At 34.9% G+C, this 18,655-nt stretch overlaps 1 protein-coding gene across 2 annotated transcripts; it reads left to right on the top strand.

Annotated features, from left to right (window-relative positions):
* The first annotated feature begins 367 nt into the window (after positions 1 to 367).
* LOC132741906 (adenosine deaminase-like) lies at positions 368 to 18,401 on the top strand. 2 transcript variants are annotated; one of them, XM_060730184.1, is made up of 10 exons: positions 368 to 582; positions 5,949 to 6,067; positions 8,030 to 8,091; positions 11,178 to 11,306; positions 12,558 to 12,814; positions 13,428 to 13,558; positions 14,174 to 14,245; positions 15,013 to 15,182; positions 15,852 to 15,978; positions 17,108 to 18,401. In XM_060730184.1, exons 2-10 carry the CDS (start codon positions 5,999 to 6,001, stop codon positions 17,228 to 17,230), a joined length of 1,140 nt encoding a protein of 379 aa, XP_060586167.1. In that variant the 5' UTR covers positions 368 to 582; positions 5,949 to 5,998; the 3' UTR covers positions 17,231 to 18,401. The 2 variants fall into 2 exon arrangements, with proteins under 2 accessions (XP_060586167.1, XP_060586159.1); XM_060730176.1 differs by lacking the exon at positions 368 to 582 and adding an exon at positions 881 to 935.
* Positions 18,402 to 18,655: the final 254 nt, after the last annotated feature.

The raw sequence follows: 18,655 nt of genomic DNA, 5'->3' as shown, positions 1-18,655 counted from the left end.
AATGCCATTATATTGATATATCAATCAGTAATCTATAAATAGACCACCACATTTGTATAGTATAGTATATCTGAGTCAGTAGGTTCTCAACACAGTGATCTAGTTTTCTTGAGTGCGAAAATTCCTAAACTTGCATAGGAAATTCCGGTGCGGTTAAATAATAACTACATATAAATAGCCGTGCTGTTAAAGGATGGTTAAGAATCGATAATTCTGTCATTGAGAAATTATTTCACCTCGACATTCACGGATCTATTTGACATTGCCTGGCACCATTCCAAGGGCATTTATTTATTTTCTAGCTAAGTTCAGGTAGCTTTTGTTGTTATATGTACTAATACGGTACAAACTGCAAAGAAGTAATATATTTATACACATTGCGTAACATAGTTTTACCAGTTTTAAATTACCACTGCTTCAATCAATACAAAGTTTAACACATTTTAAGTACAGGAAATACATTTAAAGTACAGGAAATTATATGCAATTTTTAAATTTGACAACTGTTGAAATAGGATCGACATCGGATATAAGGAGTATTTCAATACACAATACAAATATAATTGTGGACGGTTTAAACAGGTACGTGGAATAATTATACTTCTTAGCATAGATCTGTAGATATATGAAGTAAAATATGTGAGCTTATCACGTACGCACGTGTCTTAATCCGTTAATTGTTTTGAGAAGAAGACGAATAGATTAAATATCAAAGATATTTACGTGTTATATCCATCAATATTCTAATGTATGTATAAGCACATTTTCATTAGTGCCACCGTCCTATATATTAATATTTAAGTGTACAAACCCAAGATTTACCATTCTGATTCAACTTTCAACTTCTATTGTTTAATAAGATTCTTGTACAACGGATATAATATAATAATAAAGTATGAGTTTTTGGAGACTGATATTGCCTAAAGTACGACCGGGTCTGTTACATTTATTATATATTTTTATAAATTTTATGTCACTGATTATTAACAATATTTGGCTACTGCTTGTCAAACGTATTTGAAAATCATTTCTGGACACCTAGTGTTGTATAAATAACGGCCATTTAAGTAACATGTTTTATGTCTGACCCATTGAAAATGTGTTAATGTATATTCCATTGAGAGTAAAGCATTTTACTACATGTAGTTTCCCCTCAGAAGGGATCGGTGGGATGGGGTAGTCATGAGTTACTTTTGTTGATTGATATTACATAAAAAAATTCGTTAATTGATATCGAAACCTTTTGGATGTTATATGATATTTATGCATAATCTATCAAATCTCAGGTCTAAATATCGGGAATTTGACCCCCTTACACCACAAGGACTTGTAGTAAGTTCATTAAATGTGCATAATGAAACATGGCGAAAACTATAGTTTATTTATATTCAAGATTTATGATTATATGCTTCACAACAAAAGTATGAAAATATTCAAAAACGAATACACCTATACAAATGTTAATACAGGAACGCCCTTCTTGTCTGTACTAGTGAGGTTAAATTCTTTTCTATAATGATGAATGAACAAAAACTTGAAGGTATATACTAAACTTGTGTTAACGTATTATGTTACAACGTTAACTAGACAGAAGACAAGATGATTAAGATTGAGACATTCGCAATTTGAAGAGAAAGAAATATAACTGAGATTTGTGCTCCTTTGAACTTCATAATATGTCTCAGTTGTTTTTTGTTTACAAAAAATTACCAACGTACCTCAGTAAAGATGTTATTTTCTCTCATCGTATCGCATCCCGCTTTATAACATGATTTTTTATACTTATCAAGCACCACACATATAATATACATGTAGCTCAATAGCAGTGGTAAGCATATGGAAATTCGGTACCGTCATTGCTTGATGACTGACGTCACGTGAGTTGCGTCTAATTACGTCGTACTGTACGGAAGTTGACTAGGGATACCGGGCTTTAACATGCCGTTAATAGACCCACAACCGTTAACATACTTTTCAAAATATGAAATCACTCTTGTAAATTGCAATTAATTTGAATACAATAACTTTAAACACCTTATTTGTTGCCGTTTATAACTTTGTTTTCATAGCATCTCATATTATAATAAAAAGAGTGTATTAATCTATTTACAAAAGCAAACAGAATGCACTTAAAATAACGTGCCATTAACATACAAGTTTATATATGTATTTTGCAACACGACCACAAAAATGTCCCTGTGGTTAGGTATACATGTTAAGCAACTTATGCCTAGGTCACAAATAAGAAAATGCCGCCGGGCGGCGTCTGTTTCTCTAAAAAATCGCAATATCGGCCGGCGTCCGTCCGGCGGCAGTGACTATCGGACGGCAGCAGCTGAAAATTTTGCTCATCGGGCGGCCGCCTTCGAGTTTTAAGTAATACTTAAAAGCTAACGGCGGCCGGACGATAATTTTTGGGGTCACTGAGTATAAATATCATCGAGCGGACATCGTTCGGTAGCCGGGCGGCGACCGGGCGATGATTTTTTTGATCGGGCGATTTTTTGTTCTACTAAAACAGCGTCCGATTTAAAAGGCGTCCGGGCGGACATCGGCCGGGCCCCGCCCGGTGCCTGAATAGAGCTAAGTAGTCAAACGATTATCGCCCGGTACCTGGACGATTCATGTACAGGCACCGGGCGGTCATCGTTTTGTCATCCGGCGACCGGGCTGCTTGTGTTTGTTGTAATTTCAGCTTGAAGAAGTTGTAATTGCCTCAAAAATATATTTGTGAATTTCTTTTGAATACTAGTAAACATGAATTTTTTCTTCAATGTCCATGCGAATGTCTGATTGATTTTCGCCTTCTACGGCCTCGATACTGGCCGTTGGTGACTCGTTGTCAACAACACGGACCAACTCCTTGGCCTTCCCCTTGGGTTTGGCAGCTTACTTCTTTGCTGGCATAATTACAACTGGCTGATTTATATAGGATGTCATTAAATGTAAAGTCATTGTCGCCCGGCGCCCGCGCGGAAACCGTCCGATTCACTTTTAAATCGCACAGGCGCCGTACGGACATCGGGCGGCGACCGCCTGATCCGTTCAATTCTTTCTGTAAAATCCACTCGGCAAAAATCGGCCGACGACTGTTTCATTCGTGACCACGCAAGGTATCAGATTTAAAATCGCCCGGCGTCCACGACATCAAAAAATCGGCCGATTTTTATAAAAATCGTTTAATCGGACGGCGCCCGTTTTATTTGTGACCTAGGCATTAAATCACCGACGGGTAATTTAAACTTTAAATGTTAACAATATGTCATCAAATATTTGTACAGGCAATACATGAGGATACAGTAAATTTTAAAGTTCAAATTTGAGTACTTCCTCTTATATGGTGTTCCGTTTGGACTTTCGTGACTTTTTATGTAGCGATGGTGAAAACGCGATGGCAAGATTGTACGATGGTGAAATCACGATGGTACGATGGTGAAAACGCGTCGTAACATCGCGTTTTCACCATCATACTATCGCGCCATCGCGATTTCACCATCGTACCATCGCGTTTTCACGATCGTACCATCGGGTTTTCACCAGCGTACTATCGTGTTTTCACCATCGTACCATCGTGCCATCGCGTTTTCACCATCGTACCATCGTGCATCGCGGTAATAGACTAAATTAAAAATCACGACTGTCCAAACGGAACACATCAGAGAAGGGATCCAGTGCGATATTTGGTAATACAAAAACGACAAATTATATAGCTCAATAGATTTATAAGGTAAAAGCAAGTTTTGCGTGTATTATCATCTGTTTGTTTGGGTTTTAGTCACATTAACACAGTATATGCCATATCGCGACGTTCCAGCTTTACTGGTGGAGGAAGACCCCAGGTGCCCTTCCGTGCATTATTTCAGGCTAGAACGGGCACCTGCGTAGAACCTCCGACGTTCCGTAAGCTAGCTGGATAGCTTCCTCACATGAAATAATCCAAAGTCACTGTCGGGATTCAAACTAACAGCGGTAAAGGTCAAGTGGTTTAAAGTCAACGACCTTAACCACTCGGCCACGGCATTATCATCTGCATCATCGGTAACCCAGGCTATTTACTGTAAACATGTAAATTAAATGTAGTATATACAGAATTTGTTACGTGGGTTTCGACCACAGGCACTTGGTTTCGGGATAAAAAGCCTTTTGAAGGGTTTGTAGGACTCAACTTTGATTGAATGTAACGATTTTTTAACGTAGATGTCTCGATTCTAAGTTCGACATTTTTCCGATATTAGTAATATCGGAAAAATGTCGAATTTAGAATCGAGACATCTACGTTAAAAAATCGTCACATTCAATCAAATTTGAGTCCTACAAACCCTTCAAAAGGTTTTTTATCCCGAAACCAAGTGCCTATGGTTTCGACGATGTATCATCTGTACAAGTACAGCCATTCAAACCGTTCAAAGCCAGAGTATGAAGGGCGAAAGAGTTAATGTTTGTCTGAGGGCTTATCCAAATGTTAATGCAAAAAAAAATTGCACTCTAGCGCTATTCTTGCATAAAAAATGCATTCTGAATCGGTAATTTTGCGTCTCGTCATTTGATTTTTAGCTCGACTATTCGATAAGAATAAGTAGAGCTATTGCAGTCACCCGAGCGTCGGCGTCGGCGTCGGCGTAACCACTTATGTTAAAGTTTTTGTAATAGTTCAAATATTTTCAAAGTCCATTGACATATGGCTTTGAAACTTTGCACACTTGTTCACCATCATGACCCCAACCTGTAGACAGGAGGAGGTAACTCTATCAAGCATTTTGACAGAATTATGCCCCTTTTTCGACTTAGAATTTACGTTAAAGTTTTTGTAATAGTTCAAATATTTTCAAAGTCCATTGACATATGGCTTTGAAACTTTGCACACTTGTTCACCATCATGACCCCAACCTGTAGACAGGAGGAGGTAACTCTATCAAGCATTTTGACAGAATTATGCCCCTTTTTCGACTTAGAATTTACGTTAAAGTTTTTGTAATAGTTCAAATATTTTCAAAGTCCATTGACATATGGCTTTGAAACTTTGCACACTTGTTCACCATCATGACCCCAACCTGTAGACAGGAGGAGGTAACTCTATCAAGTATTTTGACAGAATTATGCCCCTTTTTTGACTTAGAATTTACGTTAAAGTTTTTGTAATAGTTCAAATATTTTCAAAGTCCATTGACATATGGCTTTGAAACTTTGCACACTTGTTCAACATCATGACCCCAACCTGTAGACAGCAGGAGGTAACTCTATTAAGCATTTTGACAGAATTATGCCCCTTTTTCGACTTAGAATTTACGTTAAAGTTTTTGTAATAGTTCAAATATTTTCTAAGTCCATTGACATATGGCTTTGAAACTTTGCACACTTGTTCAACATCATGACCCCAACCTGTAAACAGGATGAGGTAACTCTATCAAGCATTTTGACAGAATTATGCCCCTTTTTCGACTTAGAATTTACGTTAAAGTTTTTGTAATAGTTCAAATATTTTCAAAGTCCATTGACATATGGCTTTGAAACTTTGCACACTTGTTCACCATCATGACCCCAACCTGTAAACAGGAGGAGGTAACTGTATCAGGCATTTTTTTTACTATCAAGCACTAAGAATAGTCGAGCATGCTGTCCTACCGACAGCTCTTGTTACGAGAAGAAATCGGTTTTGTCATGCTTTTCACGTGCTGGTGCGATGTCATTTGGCAGCTTGTTTTGATTATAAAAATACCGGGTGTACATGACGCTTAGAGTTTCGATTATTAAAAGAGTGCAGCAACGACACGTGCTTGCGTGATTTTAATCATTAATTAAATTAATGTACATGTATGTTTGCGATGCAAGAATGATACTTTAATCACAAAAGTCTGTTTTTGTAATTTTTGTTGATTACGTTTGAAAAATTAATGAAGTAAAGGACGTTTTTTCCCAATAATTTGCATTTTTTTTTTTCAATCAAACAGGTGCATATTCGAGGTTCGAACTCTACCAGCGAGGCTCATTGGAAGGAATCATGGAGTTTATGGAGCCAGAAGAGGAGGCGAAACTGATTGCCGAATTTAATAAAAGGTTTCCGTACAAGGTACATTTAAACTTGAAAATTTGCGACTTGAATCAAGATTTCTGAACAAGGTTAACTTGAAGAAAAGTTATTTGAACAATTAAAGATTATTTACTTTAATGAAAATAGGTAAAATAGAACAAGAACATGAACATTGACTATTTAATTCCTAATCAGAATGACAGATGGATTTTCATGGTAAATACTGACAAGAGTGTACGGTAAATACTGACCGAGGGCCGTGTACGGTAAATACTACCGGATTAGCGTGCATGGTATATGAATACTGTTGGAAAAGGCGTAAAATGAAACAAACAAACAAACAAAATACCGACTGAGAAGCGTGCGTGGTACTCACTGCCAGATAAGAATACATGTTGCATACTGACATTAACAGATTAGCGTACATGATAAATACTTCCAGATAAGAATGCATGTTGCGTACTGACATTGACAGATTAGCGTGCATGATAAGTACTGCCAGATAAGCATGCATGTTGAATACTGACAGTGACAAATAAGCGTTCACAGTAAATACTGCCAGATTAGCGTGCATGGTAAATACCGACTGAGAAGCGTACATGGTACATACTGCCAGATAAGCATGCATGTTGCATACTGACAATGACAGATAAGTGTGTATGATAAGTACTGCCAGATAAGCATGCATGTTTAATACTGACATAAACAGATTAGAGTGCGTGATAAGTACTGCCAGATAAGCATGCATGTTGCATACTGAAAGTGACATGTTAGCGTGCATGATAAGTACTTCCAGATAAGCATGCATGTTGAGAACTGACATTGACAGATTAGTGTGTTTGATAAGTACTGCCAGATAAGCATGCATGTTGCATACTGACAGTGACATGTTAGCGTGCATGAAAAGTACTGCCAAATAAGCATGCATGTTGCATACTGACAGTGCCATGTTAGCGTACATGATGAGTACTGCCAGATAAGAATGCATGTTAAATGCTGACATTGACAGATTAGCGTGCGTGATAAATACTGCCAGATAAGCATGCATGTTGAATACTGACATTGACAGACTAGTGTGCATGATTAGAACTGACAGATAAGCGTGCATGCATGGTAAATACTGACATTGACGGATGGACTTAAGCCTTGCATGATTAATACTGGCTTTTTAGCGTACATGGTAAAACCGACAGATAAATGTGCATTACACATACTGATAGATAAGTGAGAACTGTAAATACTGACAGATAAGCGAGTACTGTGAATAGTGACAGATAAGCGTGTAATATACTTACTGACAGATAAGCGAGTACTGTAGCACAGTAAATACTAAAAGATTAGCGTGTTCAGTAAATACTGATAGATTACACTGACTGGTAAATACTGACAGTACAACGCTGCACAATGAATTAAAAAAAACAGTCTCCTATAGTCTCTGTGTGTGTAGGAATTCAGGAAGGAAATAACATGAGGTGATAAACGGATGACTTTCTCAGAGTTGTTACAAATAAACAACAGAATAAAATTAATGATTTGACTAGTAAATCATCTCTTTATCTGTTGATATGATCATGAACGGTAAAAAACAGTATATTCTTGTAGTCTTTCAGAAACAGGATTTGAAAAAAAAAACAGTAACGTTTTCTCGATTATTATATTACTGAAACTCAACGGCCATGTTATTTTTTTATTTTTTTTATTTTTAGTAGTTTCTAATTTTTGTGTTAGTATTTAAAGTCACACAAAACTTGCAATATTTTCTTTTTTGTTGAAGGAAAACATCTGTTGATAAGTTGGCTATTATTTTAAGCGCGGGGGCAACTGAAGAGAACCACCGACTTTAGGTTAATTTTTTTATGATTTTTGAGAAATCAGTAACCCTTTTGCCACATTTTGTTACGGTTCCCGGGGCAAATGATAGCGTAGTCATACTTTACTGTACTAAAAAGATCGGTGAACATTTTTTTTCTATTCATTCAACCGATTTGTTGATATTTACAGGTAGAATTACACGTGCATCTCGATGGCGCCGTGCGGCCGGAAACAGTTATAGATATTGCTAAGTAAGTAACAAATATCTTGAATTCAAAACATGTTTATTTTCTGTTTTTCCAAAAAGGGAAACCGTATTTGTTTTATTAGTTATCGTTAAGTCAATGGTCAAAAGAACAGACATTTGGTTCGTCGGGGGTTAAAGGCTAGTCCCACCTTACGAAGCCCTTGTCAGCTATAATTAAGTCACTTTTATCATTGCAACACCATTGTGGCATCTGTGTCAATGTCAATGATAAAACATGTTTTAATTCAACTTTAACATGAATTAATTAAAAATGTTAGAATACAATATAGCATATATAGTGGTGATGAAACGTCACTGCAGTGGGCGTTACCCTGTATGGTTGGAAATTTCGGGTTTGTTAGTGCACTAGTTGGGACTAGTCCAAACTAAAAACCGTTGACCATCAAATTTCGATTCAGAACATGTATTGATTGAATTTTGTTGGATTTGAACGTCAAACTCCTGTTATAATGTTAAAGAACGCAAGGGCGGGCAAAGTGGTGTCAGGATTTGACACCTGGAAAATGTCATAACAGTACTGTAGTTAAGATAGATAAGCAATCTATAGGCCACAAATATGGATAGTCTCGTGCACCTATTTAAAGGTTAAATCTGTATGAACCAGGTAGAAATTATGTTGATATTACATACAATCAGGACGATTAACGCACTAAGTCAAGCTTAACAAAGCTTTGCGAAATGACCATCTTGCTGGACATTTCGGTTTAAAAAGTTGGCAAGAGGAAATAATACATGTAGTACCTAAAATATGCCCAAAACGGCAAAACTGAAAATATTGCAGACTCGGTTTGATTGAGCTATTGATGTATCGTATATATGTAGCTAGACTACACGCTACCTAACACAAGCTTTAACCGATGTATTCATACGGAGGTTAGCATGGAACCTTCCATGCATGTGACACATTAGTGCCCTGCAATGAAAAGCGAAGTAAAGGTCCCAGGTAAAAGAGCCATGAAAAGCGAAGTAAAGGTCCCAGGTAAAAGAGCCATGAAAAGCGAAGTAAGGGTCCCAGGTAAAAATTGTATGTGGCATAGACAAGTAAACAAAGGGGGAAACTAAAAATGGAACTTTGAAATGGGATCTGAGGTTATGAAACCTGCATATCACAGATAAGCGGTAAAAAAAATAAATTAAAAAAGCAACATTTCCTTAGGGTGACTATACAGTATTCAAATAAGTAATACTAGAACCACCAAACTAGAAAAAAAACAAATAGAAAGAAATAAAAGTACCACAAACAACATTAATGTCGTGCGGAACGACTTTGATCAAGGATGACTCACCTTCAAGGATGGGAAATATAACATCAGCTGTAATATAAAGTAATATAATGTTATATTTCCCATCCTTGAAGCTTTACTATGAGGTGACTTTTGGCTTAGGCAAAAAGTCGGTGACTATATGATAATGTATAGTTTATGGTATATAGTTTTGGGAGGGGGTTTTGACTTTTGGACAGGCACAGGGGACTGTGTGGTTGTGTTTGGAGACTGGTCCAATATGTGATGGCCTGTGATATTGATAAGGTACCATGGTGACTTCTCTGTGAAATCTGACTGAGCTGATATTTTAAAGCGAGCCATAACCAGCTTTTATCTTATCAGTATCTTTTATTTAAATTTTGTTTTGATGCCATATATCATTCTTAAATTAACAAATGGTAACCATAAGTGTTTGCACACTTTAACATCAAAATAATTTCTGGGGGAGTTTGGGGGGGGGGGGGCTTGATTTGAAGTCCATTAATATCAAAGTGCATCCTCTATTTTATTGCACTATAAATCTGTACAAATTGTGAATTGTACATTGTGTAATAATGATAGCTGATAAGCTGCCTGTTGTTGCTGGTATGGGACACTGCTATTTGCGGTGGCCTCTTAAAGATAACATTCTTATGTCACAAAGATATCCTTACATTTCGATTACTGGTCCATTTTTCATGCTCCTTATCCGAACATTGACGGACATTGACGGAAAGAGCCTTGATACACAGCGTTTGTCTGGAATATTTTAATTATGTTGCTGAATATCGATTTCATAATAACCCCAACAAAATAATCATTGTGGTACCCGGCACTGCTACCAGGAATGTGACATGTCCTATACCTGTGAACACATTGTCTGACTTTTTTTGCAAGCGAATACAGCAGAAAAATGTATGTTAGAAAATCAGCCGTATCAGCTATATGGAGTCATTATCTGAATTTGAAAGAATGCATTGGATGACCTCCCTTGTAAAGAGAAATCATTAACTGAGTAGTTCTGGCTTCCAAAACTTTTAAAGCCGCTTATTAATATTTTGGCATTAAATGTCATGTCATAGTATATAAACGGGTACGCTGAAGACCTTAGTTAATTTTATTCCAGAACCTACACAATACACAGATATCTTTAGAAATTATATTCTGAATTGACTTCTTCTCTATAATTATGGGTACAGTATATGCCCTGCATAGTTTTGTTGGTGAAGATTCTATTACAGCAATTAACATGCCTTAAAAATGAAGTAAAAAGGTGATATAGGCACCACATGAGATCTAGGTAGCTGTCCTGTCATTATGGGTCTATTAATGGGAAACAGGGAAAGTTTTTTTGGTTGTTTTTTTTTTCTAATACAAAAAGGAACATTTTGATAAAATTATGACAAAAAGACATTAAGTGATTTCCTGTGCCCTGTGATTCTGTGACTTAAGAAATCAGGACTGCATTTCATAGCAAGTCTGAAATCTGAATCTAAATTAAGAATCAAAACTGAGACTATTTTGCGTTTCAAAGAACATGTCTTTACTTATGACTCCCTTGAAATTACTCCTTCAATTCCTGAATAGCAATGCAGATGAACATTAAATGTTGCAGTTTAAGACACCTACATGTACCATCTGATTGTAATTCCAAACTTTTCTCAAGAGAAAGGATTTCATTTATTTAGTCTTAACATCTTTAATAATAAATATGTTTATTGAAACAGTCATAAGTTTGAATTAATGTTGATCTTATATCCTAGGATTTAGGATACAGTTAAGAATTGATTATATTATGTCAGAGTCATGTTTGTATATATTACAGAGAGAGAGGGATGTTAGATGATCTACCTCATAAGACAGCAGAAGAATTAAACAGAGACGTTATCCTTGTAGAACCTAGTAGTCTCGAGAGATTTCTTACTTCTTTTAGTTATTTCATGCCAATTATCAGGTTGGTTTGTTGCACTTGTTGTTTTTGTTTTTTTTTTTTTTGCTTACCTGAGCACTTTAATATACTCCTAGGTGAGCTTTTGTGATGACATTTTGTCCCCCTTATGTCATTGTCCATAGTTTCTTTAAAGCAGCATGACTCCAGATTCATGTTAATTTTCATAATTTTTTTAAAATGTATTTAAAAGTAAATTATTTTGAGAGTAACAAATAAAGCAATTTACATACTGCAATCGGTTGTTATATTCCAAGAAAATTTCCAAAAAGTTGTAAACATATGCAAAAACAGCCCTTTCTGTGTTAGTAACACAGTAGAAATATGGTGATAAAATACTGCAACAGCTGTCTTAAACCACACATAACATGTAAGATTTCACTTAGATCCTGAATGTTTTTACCTTTCATAAAATTTTAATACATTTTTTCAATATTGTTTTTTTTTCTTGAAATATTTTGGCTCATCTGGGGGCCTGCAGCTTTAAGCAATAATTCCATAGGTACTTGATGGATTTAAACCAAACTTCACAGGAATGATGCTTAGGGGTCCTCTGTAAAAGTGACATACTTGGAAATGGTTCAAGTATGATGCTTAAATAGGTCCAGGGACTTTAAAAATGAAATATTTAAAAATCTTCTTCTCAGGAACTGCTCAGAGTATAGAAATTTGGCATGTGACAATGCCTTGTGGTGCTCTACAAAAGCTGTGTAAATCCTGCCACATCTAGTACCCACTAAGTTTATATAGACTTGTACAGAAAAATACAATTAAGGCCACTTTTGTAAAACTACAATTAATGCATTGGGGGCTTATACATTTGGCATAAGCTTTGCTAGTGGATCATTATGTAAGCCGTATTAGTCATGCCCCTGATCTCAAAAATGGCCACAATAAAGGAGGTATTTTACTCTGAAATGTGTCTTTATTAACCTTGTGTTTCAACGAATTGAATATCAGATCTGATTAAGTGGTCAAAAATGGAAATCTAGAGAAGAATGTTTATTCTCCTGCTTCAAATTTTGGAACTTTACATTAGCAAGTACATGTATTCACAAGATGGTTGAATTGACAGAGCTTTTGCCATGTCAAAGGCTTATTTTGTATTTTGATGTACATGTATATTTGATCTGTTAATTTGCCATAATTAAGATGCTATAGGAAACTTGTATTATAATACTGTTGCTTTTATAACCTTAAGTATGTAGTGAATAAATATGAAAATACTGATATTTGATATTTTTCATTTTTTTAAAGCGGTTATAAAAAGGCGGTTGAGAGAATTGCATATGAGTTATGTGAAGACTGTGCCAAACATAAAATCAAGTATATGGAGGTACGTTATTCACCCCATCTACTGTCAAATTCCTTGAAGGACCCAGCATTTACTACGACACCAGGCACGTTTACACCACATGATGTCGTAGAGACTGTAAACGAGGCTCTAGCACGTGGGATGAGAGATTTTGATGTCAAAGTAAACACTATACTTTGCTGCATGACTCATAGACCAGGTAGTGTGCCCGACTATTACACAACTACTGTTTGCTTTATTTAGTTAATTTTTTTTCAACTTTGTCAATAAGACAAGGTATCTTAATACCCTTGGCTTGATACAAATTTATTTCAATTATAATAATACAGTCTGTACTATACTTATTAAAAATTCACACCTCAAGTATTCAATTGTTACCCAAGCCCAGATTGCCAAATTAATTTAGACATGAATGGTTTGACCCATTTTACAGACTGCTTTTTCATACTTTGAGGACATTGCCCATCCAAAAATTATTTCAATGACTGACAAGTCAAATTATTTGGACTAAGCTTTTTCTTATGGCAGACTCTTAAGTTAATTTCCTTGGTTTCTTACTATTGACAGTGTACTGACTTCAAGGCAAAAAAGAGAAAATTATGTCAAAAATTTAGCAAACACAAATATTTTCTGTGGCAAATTAAAGATGCATTTCAAGTAATGTTTAAACTGATTGCCCTTAATTACTGTCCCACAAAAACAGTAAATGGAGGTTAATAGTATTTAAAACAATTACATGTATGTGTTAACTTTTATTTCATTTTGCAACTAACAAAATTATACATTGTGTATATTAATATGTATTTATATAGAATGGTCAAAGGAGGTAGTAAATCTGTGTAAATGGTACAAATGTAAAGGTGTTGTGGGAATTGATCTGGCTGGTCAGGAGTTTGTACCAGGCAAGGAGATTAATGAATGTGAACACAAACAAGCATTTCAGGTAAATAGTGAACACAAGCAAGCATTTCATGTAAAAAGTGAACACAAGCAAGCGTTTCAGGTAAATAGTGAACACAAGCAAGCATTTCATGTAAAAAGTGAACACAAGCAAGCATTTCAGGTAGATAGTGAACACAAGCAAGCATTTCAGGTAAATAGTGAACACAAAAAAGCATTTTAGGTAACAAGTGAACACAAGCAAGCATCTCAGGTGTATATATAGTGAACACAAGCAAGTATTTCAGGTAAATTAGTGAACACAAGCAATCATTTCAGGCAAATAAGTGAACACAAGCAAGCATTTCAGTAAAAATATAGATATAGTACTTACAAAAAATGTACATGTCCCAAGCACAGTCAAGTACATATTGAAAAATATCTATAGGCAAGTTGAATAAAGTCTGTTATATGTAACAAATTACTGATATTAGACATACTGAAGGCTACTTGTATCTTTAATATTAAAAAATTATATTATATTATGTTATATTATACAACCTATTTCTGAATTATATTCTACAGATGTCTATGTAAAACCAAAAGATGGTTGCCTCCCTTGCTATGTATGTTAGTGTATCTGTGTATTTAGATTAGCATTATTGTTTATTTGAACTAGGAAGCTGCCAAGTGGGGTATACGACGAACAGTCCATGCTGGAGAAATAGGGACATACAAGGCTGTTCAGGAGGTAATCGAAGATATATTATTGTTCTTGTACATAAGGCTGTCTAATAAAAATTTTATTGAATAAACATAATCTTGAGTACTTTTGGGTACTGTATCTATGTTAAAATATATTTTTTGCTGTGTTGAAGATACTTAAATGTCTCCTTATGTTGTGAAACACCTGTTAAAATGTTAGTGACTCTTGACTCAATCTTGTGCTCCAAAGCAAGTTCTTTGTGTCTGATTCCTAACTTTTGCTAATGTAAAGCAGGTATATTATTGGCTATTTTTCATCTCTTTGTCAAATGAGAAAACTAGATGCTATTCTCTTGTGAAATATGCTTCTGTTCAATGAAAATCTGTGCCCTTTGTACAGTCATGTACTTCATTTTAATTGTCCAATTATTATCATATAAATGATAACGGCATATATGCCTGAGCAAAGTTCTAAATACATGTACATGTATATGTTAAACCATGATTATTCTGACATTAAGCCATTGTTTGATCACAATTTAACACTTTTGTGATCTGGTCCCTACACATAAAACTCGAATTTTTATGTACTAGCAGACTTACATACAAATTTAAAAAAATTGTGTGCTGACATTAAATCACACGCAAATATAAACCCTAAAACTCTATGTTGATATGTTGGCCATAAATCACATGGGACATATTATCCCTACACTCATAAATCAGTCTCCAATAATAAACCACTGTCTTAATATGACACTGACAAAAATCAACTCCATATTTATGTGCTAAAATATAAGCGTTTTATTTCAGGCATTAGAGGACATGTGTGCAGAAAGAATCGGGCATGGATATGGTTCTATAGGTCACCCAGACGTATACAATGTTATATTACAAAATCAGATTCATCTAGAGACTTGTCCTATATCCAGCATTATGACTAAAGCTTGTGATAAAGATATTCAAAAACATCCCCTTAGACAGTAAGTTAAAATGATGTTACATCATCATGCAGTACTCAAAACTAACAAAATATTGAAGTTTTTCCAAAGTCTGATATAATTTATTTAGTCTGGAAACTCCCTATTTGATCTTTTATGTATCTTTGTGACTTTAACTAAATTAATTTGATCTACTTTGAATTTAGGACAGTTCATTAAAAGTTTAAGGGATTTCAATAATAAAATACAAACGTTAAGCCTCAAACATCTTCCTTCTTGTTTAAAACATTTCTCCAAACCAGTGGAAAATTTTTCATGAAAAGGTCTTCCTTCATCAAAATAGCTGACCAATGTATGTGGATGTGCCATTAAATCCAACTGACATGGCATGATGATTCAAGTATATGAGCCGCGTCACGACAAAACCAACATAGTATGTTTGCGACCAGCATGGATCCAGACCAGCCTGCGCAGTCTGATCAGGATCCATGCTGTTCGCTTACAAACCCTTTAACAAGAAGAGAAACTGATAGCGAACAGCATGGATCCTGATCAGACTGCGCCGATGGGCAGGCTGGTCTGGATCCATGCTGGTCGCAAACCCATTATGTTGGTTTTGTCGTGACACGGCTCAATTATGTCTTTGAAATTAATTAGATTTTGTGATTCTTTTTGTATATTTATATTACATTTACTTTCATGTTTTGATAGGTTTGTGAAAGATGGTATTAACTACGGTATCAACACAGATGATCCAGTAGTACTAGGGAATACATTGACAGATGATTATAAATTTGCTCAAGATATGGGACTCACAGATGATGACATCATTCGAGGGGTAACTGTTCTTTTTTAATCTTACTTTGACCATCAAAATGACACTGAGAGAGCATAAAAGTAATTGATTGTAAAGTACAAGCCAGGAGGAGCATTAGGGTCATCTTTTGGGAAATATAAGGTAGGGTGAGCATAAGAGATTTATTTTGTGAAGTACAAGGCAGGGGAGCATAAGGGGTGTTAGTTGTGAAATACAAGACAGAGGAAACATAAGGTCATAATTATGAAAAACAAGGTAGGAGCATTAGAGATTTAATTTGTGAAGTACAAGGCAGGGGTGCATAAGGGGTGTAAGTTGTGAAATACAAGGCAGGGGTAGATAGATAGATAGATAGATACTTTTATTTCCTCCAAAATTGAATGGCATGAACATATATACAAATCAAATACAAATCAAATAACAAGCAAAAAAGCAGATACATTATATATAACAATGAACATTGGTGAAATATTTTCATTTATCCAACATCACAATATGCAATGCATTTAAGATATCACTTGTATACAGAAACCTTAACTCGAAATCGAAATATCAAGATTCCTACAAGTAAACAAAGACATGTAAAGGTACGTATATGACAAAATCTCATCCAATAAGTTAATGTAATAAAGGAATATCAATGACAGTGTGAAATAGAATTATATATTTGAGAGGTTCAATGCTGAATTCATTGAATAAAACAATATTGTGCTCACCAGAGTGTTCACAAAGATTTAAGGGTCAGGATCAAGATGAGGATTAAATTTAAGAACTCAAATATTTTCCACTGTTATCCTCATAGATGAAATATTAAATAATATCTTGATTAAATTGTACTTCAAATGGCATGTTTATGAAATTTTAGAAAAAAATTACTATTTTTCCAAAATATGGGCATTTTACAGTTGATCCAAAATGGATTTTGATTCCTCAAACTCATTCAATGGTCTCTTCGCATTTTTTGTCACAGCACAGTTCATTCTGGCCATAATTTTGACAAATTAAGTTGGAGGCCAACAAACTAATCAAACCATGTTAGATTTTAATAGTATACAATTCTAACAAGATTACTTTCAGTATTTTAACTGTAAAATTCTAGAGTGATTTGTTAATGGCCATAACAAGTAAACTTGTTTCTTTACTTTCCCAGATATTTAACTCAGTAAGATCAAGCTTTGCTACAGAAGAGGAAAAGAAAAAAATGGAAGAAGATCTTGTTAAAGTTTATGGAGAGTGCAAGCCATTACCTGTAAAATCATTCCAAGAAACCTAAAAGAATTCCAGTTTTATTGTGTTTTTGTGTACAATTTGTTGGAACATTTTTTGAGAACACAAAGTCTGGTGTGTTAAACAAAGCTTACAAAAATATCATACTTAATTGCTTTTGTATTAGAAGGCCTTAGTTTACAGTACTATATGGGCATTTTCCATCAAACATACTTATCATTAGGTTAGTTTTTTTGTGATTTTTTTCATATGATTGTAGCAATAATTCCCCTTTGTTTACTGGTACCGAGGCTAGCCTGCTTGCACATGCTGTTGTCTAAGCATCTGTTTTATTGGCTACAGTTCAAGGTCATCTGCACATATACAGCTCAAAGGCAAGATTCTAGCATTGGTCAGTTGTTAGTGGTCTGCAATTCAGTGAAGTTAAATTTCTTGACTGGATCGTCATCAAACTTTGTCAGAATGTTTTATTTGCTCTTCTTAGGTAAAAATTAGTTAATATAATCATATTAATATCTTGTTGACATGTTTCTTTATGTCCTATAAAACTTGCGAAGAATGTCTTTGTAAGAAATTTGTCTTCCTGACATCTTGTGACAATTTTGGGTGATGACTCAATTCCAGTATACATGTAGGTCATCTGGGGTTATCTGTTTAATTTTCAAGAAACCATAACCAGGTATAAGACCGTAAGTCTGGGGGAAACTTGCATGATATTGTTAAATTAATCATATTTGAACAAATGAAAATCTGGATTGTCTTAAAAGTAAGTAAAGGTCAAAAGCATAGATTAAAACTCTTCTCCTTGTCATAGTTTACTGGACCTCTTGTTTGTATTTTATCAAAATCACAGATTTTAGCAATGGAGTTTAGACTATTCCCAAATTTTAGGAGGTCAAGTCCATTTATGGTATAAATGGTTATATGTTGTGGTAAATACACTAGCTGTTCACAGTTATGAAGTTTTCTTACATGATTTATACCTGTCTTTCATTTGCAACATTTCTTTCTGTATCATCTTTTAAGATTCCAAAGTACATATTGTCTGTTAGGACTATGTGCATTTAATTTCTTGTATCCCGGTCCATTAGATGTTATTATGTTATCCCATGATTTTTTTTATAATTTCAGCAATTTATGATGATGTTTTATGTGAAAACACTTTGTTTGTATATGCTATAATTTTACAAAATAAAAATTTGTGTTGCGGCAGTGAATCTTTTTGTGTCATCTTTGCTTTCTGCCTTTCCATTTCTCATGACGATCTAAATCTTGTTACGTTAATTTTTCTTCTATAGTAAAGAGACATAGTTGTTTTAAAAAGTTGTCAGAAAAATCGTAGTCAACATCTATGATCTGTTTATAAGACAAGGAAACATTTTTGTCTTCAAAATAGGAGATCAAATCACTGCCTTAGAGTCATAAATACGGTACACTGTTGGTTTGACTTACAATCCACCAAAAACAAACT

This window comes from Ruditapes philippinarum, unplaced genomic scaffold (genome assembly GCF_026571515.1).
Source record: "Ruditapes philippinarum isolate M1 unplaced genomic scaffold, ASM2657151v2 ctg4029_1_1_1_1, whole genome shotgun sequence".
NCBI lineage: Eukaryota > Metazoa > Mollusca > Bivalvia > Venerida > Veneridae > Ruditapes > Ruditapes philippinarum.
This window is presented reverse-complemented; position numbering and strand designations above follow the sequence as displayed.

Excerpts from the sequence above, each read along its gene's own strand:
- LOC132741906 (XM_060730176.1), top strand. The coding sequence starts at position 896 with ATGAGTTTTTGGAGACTGATATTGCCTAAAGTACGACCGG. Across the intron at positions 13,559-14,173 it reads AACACAAACAAGCATTTCAG|GAAGCTGCCAAGTGGGGTAT; the intron begins GTAAATAGTGAA and ends TATTTGAACTAG. Across the intron at positions 14,246-15,012 it reads CATACAAGGCTGTTCAGGAG|GCATTAGAGGACATGTGTGC; the intron begins GTAATCGAAGAT and ends GTTTTATTTCAG.